This window comes from Carya illinoinensis, chromosome 8, assembly GCF_018687715.1.
Source record: "Carya illinoinensis cultivar Pawnee chromosome 8, C.illinoinensisPawnee_v1, whole genome shotgun sequence".
Lineage (NCBI taxonomy): Eukaryota > Viridiplantae > Streptophyta > Magnoliopsida > Fagales > Juglandaceae > Carya > Carya illinoinensis.
Window position 1 is genome coordinate 810,148 of NC_056759.1, and position 12,151 is coordinate 822,298.

General features: G+C 37.7%; 2 protein-coding genes across 2 annotated transcripts; both read left to right on the plus strand.

The window, feature by feature from the left end:
• The first annotated feature begins 1,692 nt into the window (after window positions 1–1,692).
• On the plus strand, window positions 1,693–6,926 carry LOC122318568 (stromal cell-derived factor 2-like protein). Its single transcript, XM_043136053.1, has 6 exons — window positions 1,693–2,106; window positions 2,907–3,047; window positions 3,726–3,866; window positions 6,300–6,349; window positions 6,434–6,563; window positions 6,663–6,926. Exons 1-6 carry the CDS (start codon window positions 2,002–2,004, stop codon window positions 6,744–6,746), a joined length of 651 nt encoding a protein of 216 aa, XP_042991987.1. The 5' UTR covers window positions 1,693–2,001; the 3' UTR covers window positions 6,747–6,926.
• A 1,976-nt stretch (window positions 6,927–8,902) lies between these two features.
• Window positions 8,903–11,474, plus strand: LOC122318567 (U-box domain-containing protein 14-like). The gene is made up of 2 exons (XM_043136052.1): window positions 8,903–9,666; window positions 10,218–11,474. Exons 1-2 carry the CDS (start codon window positions 9,116–9,118, stop codon window positions 11,158–11,160), a joined length of 1,494 nt encoding a protein of 497 aa, XP_042991986.1. The 5' UTR covers window positions 8,903–9,115; the 3' UTR covers window positions 11,161–11,474.
• The last annotated feature ends 677 nt before the right edge of the window (window positions 11,475–12,151 follow it).

A 12,151-nucleotide genomic window follows, 5' to 3' on the forward strand; every position in this document is an offset into this window, starting at 1 on the left:
TGCAATTGTACATCAGCTTATAAGGAATTCTGGAAGTGGCTGAACCAAAAGGGAAAAACTAGTCGGTGCAGAGGAATTTTTGAACTAAAACCATTCAAATGATGAAAGAGAAGTAAAGATAATGTTTTCACTGCCCCAGGGAGTTTGAATTTGTTGGCAGCGGGTAACCCCCATGACCCTTGTTGTGTCCACATGGGTGTAAAATTATATATTAACTCCACACTACTACCACAATTTCATCACATGAAAACTTTTTAAATAAAGGTTTACGTACATTAAATTAGGTATGGAAAAAATTTACATAAAAAAAAAAGAAAAACTCTAATCTCTTTATAATTTTCAAGAGAAATCATCTAGATTTTCTAATCTTGAAACGTATAATTTTTTAGGAAATTCTAGTAGTCTAAAAATTTGGTTTTGTGAAAATTCAACTCCTTGAGATAATTCAAATTAGGCTTATTTAACCGAACTAATCACTATCTCAGGTTGTTTGGGCTGGTCGATCTTGATGATCAATTTCTGATATGGTACTCAACTAAAAATAGCATTTATCAAGGAAAACAAATGAAATGAAATTTATATTACGATTATACCATGTCATCTGAGTGCTTTGCAAATTATATAATGCAGTCATTGGTCAATGATTCTATGGAAATGCCTTAACGCATGTTAGTATTCCCTAAGAGTAAAAGTCAGAAGGCCTCGGAAAATAGCCCATATAACACGCCAGGACAAAAATCAATTGACTAAAGTGGTCCTATCAGCCACACCACTTGCCAAAATACAAGTTACTTGCGAATCACAAATATAACAACAGTAATGCAAGATACAATTTAAATACATTTTAAATAGTAGTAAAGCTTATTATTAAAAAACAGATTGGTTCATATATTTTTTAAAAAAAGAGTATGACTGCTGAACAAATCAAGGTGCTAACACAACACGCGAGCTCCTTTACAAAAATTCAGGAAGACTTAGGTCTTGTTTGATTGTAAGATTTAGTTAAAATCAATTTAGTTTAATTTAATTTTAAATTGAGTCTAATATTCACATACCAAATTCTCAAATTACTAAATTCATCTCAATTAAAAACTTTTTTATACGTGTAACTAATAATCTTTTTCAACTTAACACATCTTTATACGTGAGAATTATAACCTTTTTTAATTTTTTATAAATAGTACTAAACTCATTTTAGATATGCTCTACATAACTCAATCCACATATTTAACTTATTATTATTCATAAAAAACTTAACTCAGCTCAACATCAAAACGCAACCTTACCTTTGAATTGAGGCAATATTTGATCATCTCACAATACCATAATTATTTGAAAATTTATAAATATGCATACGTGCTTCTATTCTATATTTTATTTTATTATACAATGATATACTATTGAAATTTTCGTATAATTTATAAAGTATACATTATAAAAACTAACAAAAAAGTTTATTCAAAAATTTATATTTTGATAATTAGGCCTAGTTCCATGTTTGAACTTTCAACCGTGACGAGGACGGGGCTTCTTTCTTTTGCTTCTTCCGTCGTTTCTTTTTATTCTGAGATCATCCGTTCCCTCCAATAAAAATCATCCACATCATCATAACTCTACGTGTCTTCTCCTTATTTGCAAAAACGTGTCACTGAGCGTGTCCCCGAAGTACAAGTCAGTGACTTGACTTCAACCCCTACCTCTCTCGTCCAAACAGACTCCAGATCTCAAGCAAGCCTTCACAATTTTCAGAAACTCGAACCCGAACCCTAACCCTCCACGATCTCTATATCTCTCTTATGATTCGCTCTGGATAGTTCTTCAGATCGAACCGTGGCTTCCTCAGGGTCGCCGAGCCTATCTCGAAGGAAACCTTCTTCTTCCTCAAGGCCACCTACGAATTCTTCCGGAGCGACTCGCATCGTGTACAGAGAGTCCAGAAAGTCTTCGCAGTCCGATTACCCTTTCTGGCAGCAAAACTGGTTCATAGGTCTGCTCTTTTTAATGGCTCTCGGATTCTTCGCTCTCGCTCTCTTCCTCTTCCTCGGTCTGGATACCGATTTTGGCTACACTTCCCCCGCTTCCGCCGCTTCTTCTGAGGGCGTTGAGGTTCGGTGTCTCTATCGACTTTTTTGTTTGCATATGTGTTTCACATCAATATTTGTGATTTTGAGTAATCCTTTCATCGTTTTATTTGTTTGGTCGGATAGTGTGGGGAAAAGAGAGTTACTAAAGGCCCCTGTTTGATTGACGAGAAAATGTTGGAAATTAGGTTGTGTACAAGCTGATATTCCAGCTCGTTTCCTCAGTTTCTTCTGGTACTAAAATCTGCTCATACTCAGAGAGAATGAGTGAACGGTTCCATTGCTCCGATCCAGGATGGGTTAACAAGAAGTTGAAATGTAGCTAAATCGGCGTGATTGGAAATTTAATGCGGTTTAGTTTGACAAGAGATGGTTTGTTCAAAGAAAAGGTTCAAATCATTTTTATAAAATATTTTATAAATCATATTGTAATGTAGTTTCCGCTTGTATACTTCCTGTTCCGTGTTGTACTTGGATATGCCTATTTACTTCTCTTAATAAAACTTCTTATTACTTATCAAAAATAAAGAAATAATATTGTAATGTGTTTTTTTAAGTAACAATTTTGGTGTTGTATTTATAATTAATAGATTTAAACGAATATAAATAGCCCTGCACTATGAGTCGTCCCCAACCCCCCCCCCCCCCCCCCCCCCCCCCCAAAAAAAAATAAAAAAAAAAACACAACAGCAATCTTTCTTCAGAAACTATGTGTAAATATGGTTATGTTTCCGTTTCTCTGCCCCTTGCAATCAAATAAAAGTTAATAGGATTGGGGATGTCAGTAGCCCTATTACCTTTGTAATTTTCTTTTTGTTTGGGCAGATTACCTATGGGTCGGTTCTAAAGCTGACGCATGAGAAGACCAAGTTTCGGTTGCATTCCCACGATGTGCCTTATGGTTCTGGTAGTGGGCAACAATCAGTCACTAGTTTTCCCAACGTCGATGATTCCAATAGCTACTGGGTATCACCTCTCACTCTATCTCTCTTGATTGTTTCTGTTTGTTTTATCATTTATCTTCTTTGCTCTTTACGTTTTATTATATTTGTCACAAGAAAGTGTGTTGATCAAAATAAGTAAGATTTTTATTATTTCATGTTTTTACGTGGAAAACTGTTCACCTGACAAGTTGCTTTGTAGGGGCTACAGCAATAACTAGTTAAACAAAAAAACTAGCTTGGATCAAAAGTACTCGAGGCTAGCATTACATGCAAATGTTCAGAATGCATAGATTGACTGTCATATTCACTGTTTTACCTTGTATAACTACCAGTCTACCACCCAAATTTTGGGTGCATATCTTTGTTTTTATTACACAAAATCTTCGATGTGTCCTTAAGCTGATTTTGTTGCATTGAAGAGTCCATTGATTTACAGAATCAAGTTTGAGTATATATAGGTGATTAAATTTCAGGAAGGAATTGGTCGATTGTAATAGACTTTGATGGCATGAGCATTCGTGATTTTGTTGTATTTTTAGAATAGGTGTTGCTCTTGGAAATTTCCCGCGTACTTGAACTTTGCCTATTCTCATTAATAAAGTTTCTTTTTTACTGATAAAAAAAAATCAGGAAGGTGAAATCATACTGTTCAGGTAAATGAGGTATTGACTATGGACATAAAAATGGTTTTCATTTGCAGATTGTTAGACCTCAGCCAGGAACTTCTGCCAAACAAGGTGACACAATTACAAGTGGGACAATCATCAGGTTGCAACACATGAGAACTAGGAAGTGGCTTCACAGCCATTTGCATGCATCTCCTATAACAGGCAACCTAGAGGTTGGTTGTTGTTGATTCATATTTTTTTTGCATTTATATGACATATAATACGGAATTCCTTCCGAGTAATTATGACTTAAGTTTTTTTTTCCTTGTGAGGCGGTGGTCTGCTAGGGGGGATGTGGGACACGACCATCTTGGCAATCATGTTTTATATTGTGCATGATTGACCTAACACAATGCATAAGAAAGGGTTCCAGTGAATCTTGGTTCCTATTAGTGACCTCTCTTAGTATATACTTTCCTCAGGAAACTTATTTAATTTTATGTTGCTGAGTTATGAGACATGTTTCAATTATTCTGCAGTTCATCAGAATTTTGGTGACCATCTTGTGTACTCCGGTTTTATGCTTGATAACTGTCATTTGAAGAAACATTTTTCTAGAGTTTAGGGACTTTGGGTGATAATGAAGGTGCAATTTTTGTTAATGAACCAAAAACAAATCTTAATATACTCTTCTCGAATGCGCCATTTTCTATCTTCGGGCCTCATCATTTTTCTGATCTCCCTTCTATTTTATTCTATTTGCATTAAACTCGGTTCAATTGATATCTTTCTAGCCTTTTTGGAAAAGGTTGGGTTTTCTATAGGAAGTCGCACTTTTTCCTTTGCTCTAAGAGGGGTGAGTTGTTCAAGGGGCCTTTCTTTCGCGCTTTTATTAGTGCTCCCAATGATTAGCGCTCTCAAGGGCACGCTCCCGCTGGAAAACAGCATGTTGCCTGGAGGCCCCCTACACCTGAGGTCTTCACTTCAATTGCTCAGTCCAAGTCTACTGCAATTAGAAATTTCATTGGATAAGTATTGGTTTTCGTAGACTCCTCCCGCTCACGCTAGCTAGTCTTTCTTTTTTCATTGATCTTCTGCCCGTCTATCTCTTTCCGGTAAAGTGCGCCTATCCAGGGATGTGTAAAGCAACGGTAGATCAACATATGTGTGAACAAAGCACCATTCCAGGAGGCAGCTAGCTATATCATACAAAGGCATCTCCTTCCAGTGATTGCACAAATTGTCGAATACATAATGCTCCATTCTTATTAGAGGTCTCCCCCGCAACGGGAAAGAAAGTGTGCCAAGTCTTGCTCTGGGTTGCCCAAAGTGTTGAACATACAGAATTAAGGCATTACATACCAAGGCGGAAATGGTACACTATCGATCCAAGCCGGATAGGGTTTACGATACCAATAAGATGGACGAGACACAGGGTGATGGAGTCAATCCTAAGTCTCACTCAAATCCCTACTCTGGCCTGGTATGGGAGAATAGTACAAGAGAAGAACACTGAACCAACGTCAATGGGTATATGTAATGAGATTCGTCCTCCAACCAAAGGGATCAACAACAACACATGCACTTTGTTGGAACTAAAAGAAAAGGTTATTCAATCCACTAGTGCAACTGAAGGAATTACCTCTTCTAAACTGGAAGTGGTTGGCCCAAGTGATGAAGGCCTTGGTCTTGGGGTATCACTCTCTTCAAGGTCCAAGGTTCAACACCTCATGGGTGCAAACAATCCTTTGGAGTCACACTCTTTGGTGAAAAGCCAGCGATTTAACCAGTTCCGTGTAGGAAAACTTCTGAGGCTGCAGTGCACGGGACCGGAGTTTACAATGTAGGGGTGGGTTCGAAGGGCCTTGCCTTGCAGAGGTTCCCCGACATTTAAAAAGAAAAAATAAAAATCTCAGTTGTACTCTCCACTTTTCTCAAAGCATTGTTTATGAAATCTTTCTTTGCTTTTAATCAAGTCTTAATCAAATCTCAGTCGTGCATTTTACTCATAAAAAAAATCCCAGTCATATGCAAATGTTTAGTCTTCTCTCTGGCATAATAAAGAACCCTGGTGGTTTGGGAAAATCTTTGTAGTGCCCCAATAATGAACCTATATGACCCCCCCCCCCCCCCCCCCCCCCCCCCCCCCCCCCCCCTCTTCTTTCTTTTTATGGGTTTAACTTTCAGCTATTGACAAGCTTCTCATGACTGACTCTGTGATTGATTTTATTTATTCATCTTTTGTTCAAAATGTTCATCTTGTTAAATATATAGAGTGTAATTCTACTTTTGAGAAATTTCCTCTTTCAAATACAACCATATTTTCATCTGGAAGTGATATGCCATCTTGATGTGTGCAGCGTGCTGTATATTATTACTTAATTCACTTATAGTTTTAGCTTGACAATTCATTATAGAGAATCATGAAACTAAGAAATAGATGAAATAAGATGGTATCCCTCCCTGGGATGAAATTCTGCTATTCATCTTTTCATTATAATAGCTATTGAATCTGAAGTATTGAAGAAATACTTTGTATCTGTTTCGGCCAAGATTTAATTAAATCTCAGCCATTGTTTTCAGAATAAATGGTTGAGATTTTTCCACATCATTGTTATGTCACGGACACTCATATTTGATAATGCAAGCTGCACTTCTGAATGTAGGTGAGCTGCTTTGGAGGAGAGAATGAATCTGACACTGGGGATTACTGGAGGTGAGACCGGGAATGATTATTGGGAATACCGCCTATCTAGTTTTCTTTATGATTGATGCTCCATATTTGTGTCGTTTTCCATAGGTTGCTGATTGAAGGGAGTGGGAAGACTTGGAGGCAAGATCAAAGGATTAGGCTTCAACATGTCGACACTAGCGGCTACCTACATAGTCATGACAAGAAATACTCCCGCATTGCTGGAGGACAGCAGGAGGTGAGAAGACAATGCTCCTTTTTTTTCGTTTTTGTTTTTGTTTTTTGCTTCGGTAACTAATGGAATAAGCATTACTAACTATAATTAGTGCCTTTGCAGGTTTGTGGCATCCAAGAAAAGCGTGCAGACAATGTTTGGTTGGCAGCCGAAGGCGTATACCTTCCAATCACAGAAAGCAAATAAAAACTTTTGGTCTATTCATTATGAATCTTGAATCGTCTGGTGGCTCTTAGATGTGCACTAAATGTCATCTTAATATTAGAATACTATACTCTGATGAATTGTTAGTCTTATCACACATTTTGTGAGGGCTCTTATCCTGTCGAAGTTACGATATATATATGAGGCAACCGATGTAGTATTTTTGCTTGTGTACCCTTTTTTTTTTCTCGCTTTTTTCGAGTGCTAGAGCGCAGTCCGTAACAGACCCAACCGAGTAATCTGCTATTCCGGTTTATGAAATTGGTGCAGGCTGACAACTGTTTAATATACTCGTGGTCACCTCGAACCTTAATAAAATGGATTTTGAGATTTTATTTTTCAGAAACTACCGGCTCCCACCTCCTGCTTGAAAAAGTATTAAACGTTATGTTTGTTTCATGCATTTTTTTCAAAATATTTTTTTACAACTTGTAACAGACTTGCATGTTGTCTTGTCTTTTTTAATTTTTTTCCATATAGATAACTTTTTAATAGCATATGATCCTAGTCGTGGAAGACCAGGACCTCTACCAGCTACCGCCTTTGACTCCAAGAGGCGGAGGAACATTCCTTCAGGCCACAAGCCTATGGTTATCATCTACAGCCATAAAGTTTGAAAACAATACATGAGATGTAAATAATTGTATATGATGTGTAAAACTTTGAATGATTTATGGATGACGTCAATTAATCAAATGTGAGATGAAAAGGCAGAGTGTATTGTCCATTTCACTTTGCAACTCATCAATAAGCTGGCAGATAATAGTCGTTTCCAAGTAAAAAAGGTAGTTATATCCTGAATTTTTTTAACTATTAACAAAGTCACGTATTAATTTATATATTAATATTAATTTTTTATATTTAAAATTTAAATTAATATTATTTTTAATAAAATTTATTTTTTAACCAATCACATTAAATTGATACATATATTAATGAATAATTATTCTTACAATTAAAATTTTCCTTTTACCTTTTCTAGAGTTCATCCAATGCGCACAGTTATTGGACTATATAACTCTGTTGTAAATAGATTAGGTACAATTGTCATTATGATAGTACAACAATCAGGCAGCAGCGACAACATTTTGTAGCCGATAATATGGGAAACTTCAATTTTGACTTTTGAGTAGTTTTTGGTGGGTTGAAGAGCCACCCCATGCGCCTGGGTTTTATGATGATGGGAAAAAAGGGCATCGTTGTATTAATAGAATACCTGTAAATGGGAGCACAGCTCTACCCAGAATAGTGCATTATCCTGCCATTGACCTAAGCTTTTAAATGTCTCACACCACAAAGCACCAACCCTTAATTAATTTCTTTAAATCAACAGGTCGCCCCACTTCTTCATGAGTCCCTCCCTCCCTTACAGTCGTGGCCAAGAAGATTTGTGTTTTTCAGTTTGAGAGATGAGAGAACATGAGCAATTCCAGTTATCTCGAACCAGATCATAGACTGTGTGAAAAGTGAGACTAAAGAAAATGACCTCTATTCATTTTGTTGTCTAGCAAAACAAATGATTCCACGTTAGCAAAAACATATAATTTGTCATCCAATCAGACCGAGGCAACCCCACTTCAAGCAAAGCAAGTGTCTTGCCAAAGAAAATGCTGCTTTGATGAAGACACATATGAGCTGGATCTCAACTTATCGAGAAAGACTAATGACAGTGACGCTGTCACTTTTACACGCTCTCCTCTACATTTTTTTCTTACACACTTTCCCATGCATCTCCATATTTTTATTAAGATAATATATTGATTTGCTCTCTTGATAAAGAGTTTTAGCAGAGTAACAGGAATTCAAAGAAAGGTAGTGTTTGGTTGTACACATTTACTAAATATAAAGCAAGACCAGCTCAAAACAATATTATTGAACTTTCTAAATTCCATCTTTTCACGAAAGATAAAAGAATCGATCATAATTTATTGCGTCTTGGTGTTTTAACTTTAACTAATAATAAGTATAGTTATAGAAATGCAAATGCTATGCAGTAATTAAATTTATTATTAAAATATTAATTTTTTTAATAAATTTTATATTTATTTATTTATTTTAAATAATTACCGTACTACTATTTTCTATTTTTAACTTTTATTGGCAGACGCAAATACGAAAAATGGGTTTTCAGGAAGAAAGGGGACAAACAAACATCCCTTTACCTTCTCGGACTATAACCTCAGACTATGGTCTCTCAAGTCTCACAAAGAGAGGAACTAAAATTTAAACACGAAGAAGTAAAACTCTCTCAGTCTCTCACTCTCTTCTCCTTCTTCTTTCTTCTCCTCCCGACGAAACCAATCCATCTGGTTGGTTTTCTTTGCAATGTAGTTTCGTCTCACAGGGAATGAATGGCCAAGTGTTACCGAAACGACGTCTCTTCTCTCGTTCTTGACCCCCATTCCACCAGCCCCTGCGTACACTTCGATTTATGTACCGCCTTCTCCAGCTCCTCATTCCGCCGCAAGATTTTTCACGCCGTCAGCTGTGGCGCCAGCTCCCGCCACCGTCGCAACCACCATGACTTCACCAGATCAGCTTCCGATGAACCTAAGCCCAAGGCGCCCGCAAAGCGGCGGTCCGTCAATTCCGAGAAGCTCTCCGATCTTCTGAGGATGGCGGACTTGCCGGAGCCCGAGACCGACGCCGTGAAGACGAAGAATGGGGAGGCATTGGAAGAGCTTAAGCGCGTGGTGACGGAACTCCAGGATGTAGACTCGGTCAAGAGAAAGGCTGCAGCGAGCATAGCGAGGCTGCGCTCCAAGGAAGACTTGGAGGCTAGAGTGACGCTCGCCATACTCGGAGCGATCCCTCCCCTGGTCGGAATGCTCGATTCGGAAGACGTCGAAACTCAGATCGCTTCTCTTTACGCGCTGCTCAATCTCGGGATCGGCAACGATGCGTGAGTTTTTTTCGGTTTCGGTTTTCATGGGGAACCGGATTCTGTCTTCTGTCACTTTCTCGCTTTGATTTGTTTCGTTGGTGTTAAACCACGGCCACCCTTGTTTCGAGTTCGGTTTGTGTCATTTATCAAGCATTAACGTTCCAATCTCCGTCGTTTTGCTGCTTTTAATAACGTGTTAATCTCGGTTGAACTGTTCTTTTTTCTCTCTCCCTCTCTCTTTTTTTAATCACGTCGTTATCACTGTTTTTTTAAAATTTATTTATAATTAATTGTTTTATTTTCTTTTTAATATCTCTTTTCGGGCTGAATCATTTTCTTCCACCATCAGCACAGTGTTTTATTCCTGAATTTTCTAATTAATTTTTAGTTTGTTATTCTGTGTTGAGTTCATATATTTAGTTTGTTAATTATAATTGTTTGGAACTTGGTTTTTATAGACTTTTGGTCTCCAATTTAATAGCTACATTAATCTCGTTTCATTCTCAATGAACGTCTTCGTTTTTTTTTTCTTTTTTCTTTTTTTTCTTTTGCTTTGGAAACTTTTGCAGGAATAAAGCGGCCATTGTTAAAGCTGGCGGTGCCCACAAGATGCTAAAGCTCATCGAGTTTCCAAAAGCTCCAAACCCATCAGTCTCAGAAGCCGTAGTGGCAAATTTTCTCGGCTTGAGCGCTTTGGATTCGAACAAGCCCGTGATCGGATCATCCGGGGCAATCCCATTTTTGGTGAAAACTCTCCAGAATTTAGACCATCAGAGTTGTAGCCTCCAGTCCAAGCAAGATGCCCTCCGAGCGCTCTACAACCTCTTAATCTTCAAGTCGAACGTTTCCATTGTTTTGGAAACCAACTTGGTACCATTTCTATTGAAAACATTGGACGATATGGAAGTGAGCGAACGAATTCTGGCAATCCTTAGCAATGTGGTGTCGACCTCCGAAGGTCGAAAGGCGATTAGCACTGTGGCGGATGCTTTCACAATATTGGTCGATGTTTTGAATTGGACCGATTCACCGGGTTGCCAAGAGAAGGCATCTTATATTTTAATGGTAATGGCACATAAAGGGTATAAAACTGACAGGCAGGCAATGGTAGAGGCTGGAATTGTATCGTCCTTGTTAGAGTTAACCCTTCTGGGTAGCACATTGGCCCAGAAGAGAGCTTCAAGGATCCTGGAGTGTTTGAGAGTTGACAAAGGGAAGCAAGTTTCTGAGAATTTTAGTAACAATTTGGGTACTGGTGCGGCAGTATCAGCACCCATTTGTGGTGAGTCTTCATCGTCTTCTACAAACCCGGTTGCTGGGGGTCCTAAGGAGTGTTTGGAGGAGAATAATTCGAGTGAGGAGAAGAGAGCAGTGAAGCAATTAGTCCAACAAAGTCTACTTTACAACATGAGAAGGATTATAAAGAGGGCAAATTTACCACAGGATTTTGTTCCCTCGGATCATTTCAAATCCCTCACATCTAGTTCGACCTCAAAGAGCTTGCCCTTTTGAGGATGAGGGATTGGAGCTGCTGCCAATGAAGAAACTAGTCCTCTTTCCACGACCAAGTTCCCTTCTGGGTTTTTAGTAACCATTGTTAGTGAGAATTGAGTATTAAGTCAATGCCTGTCAAAGTTTATGTATGTATGTACATCTTGTATTGCTAGAGATTTGTGGTAGACCAGGAGTGAAGTGCAAATGAAACCCATTCTGCATGGGGTTCGAATGCTGTGTTGTGTGAGCAATTTTGGTCTGAGTTAGAGTGGCCATAAAACTTGAAATATTTGTACTAAAATGCTCAATAAGATATTTATATGTATTCTACATGACTAACAAATTTAGTTCAATATTTATCTGTATTGTTTGATTTGTGAATCTTACTTTTCTACCGACTCACTTGCAAATAATTCATAATTTAAAATAAAAAATGGGAAATTTTTTATTTTAATTTGTCTCATTAATGAGTGGCATGGGACGCAAATATCGAAAGTTGTAGGCTGGTTTTGTGTCTCACATATATTATGGTGTTGGCGGGTATCCCTGTAAAATGGAGGAGTAGGAGTGGGAGTGGGAGTGCGAGTGTGGGACTCGTGTCAATTGAAACCCATTAACCTAACTTTTTCCTATTCCTAGTAGTAATGTAATGCAATGTTCGTACCATTTTTGTCTACGTCGTCGTTTCCTTGGCCATACACTTCTATCTAATATTTTATTTATTTATTTATTGAGGCTCTTCTCTGTCGGCTCGTTGGAAGGTGTCGGTCGTTTTCTCCTGTCCTGATGACTCAAAACAATTATTACTGATCGAGACTTCTTCCTTGTATTTCCACATTTTTCAATAATTAATAATAAAAACATGTATATAAACGTGGTAGCATTACCTATTAGAGTATTTTCAATGTATCATGTATATTTCTCATTTACATGCAATAAACCTGTTATATGTAGTTGGTAATATTCATCATCTCATACTTTTTTTATTATTATTTCTCTTGCTCTTAAT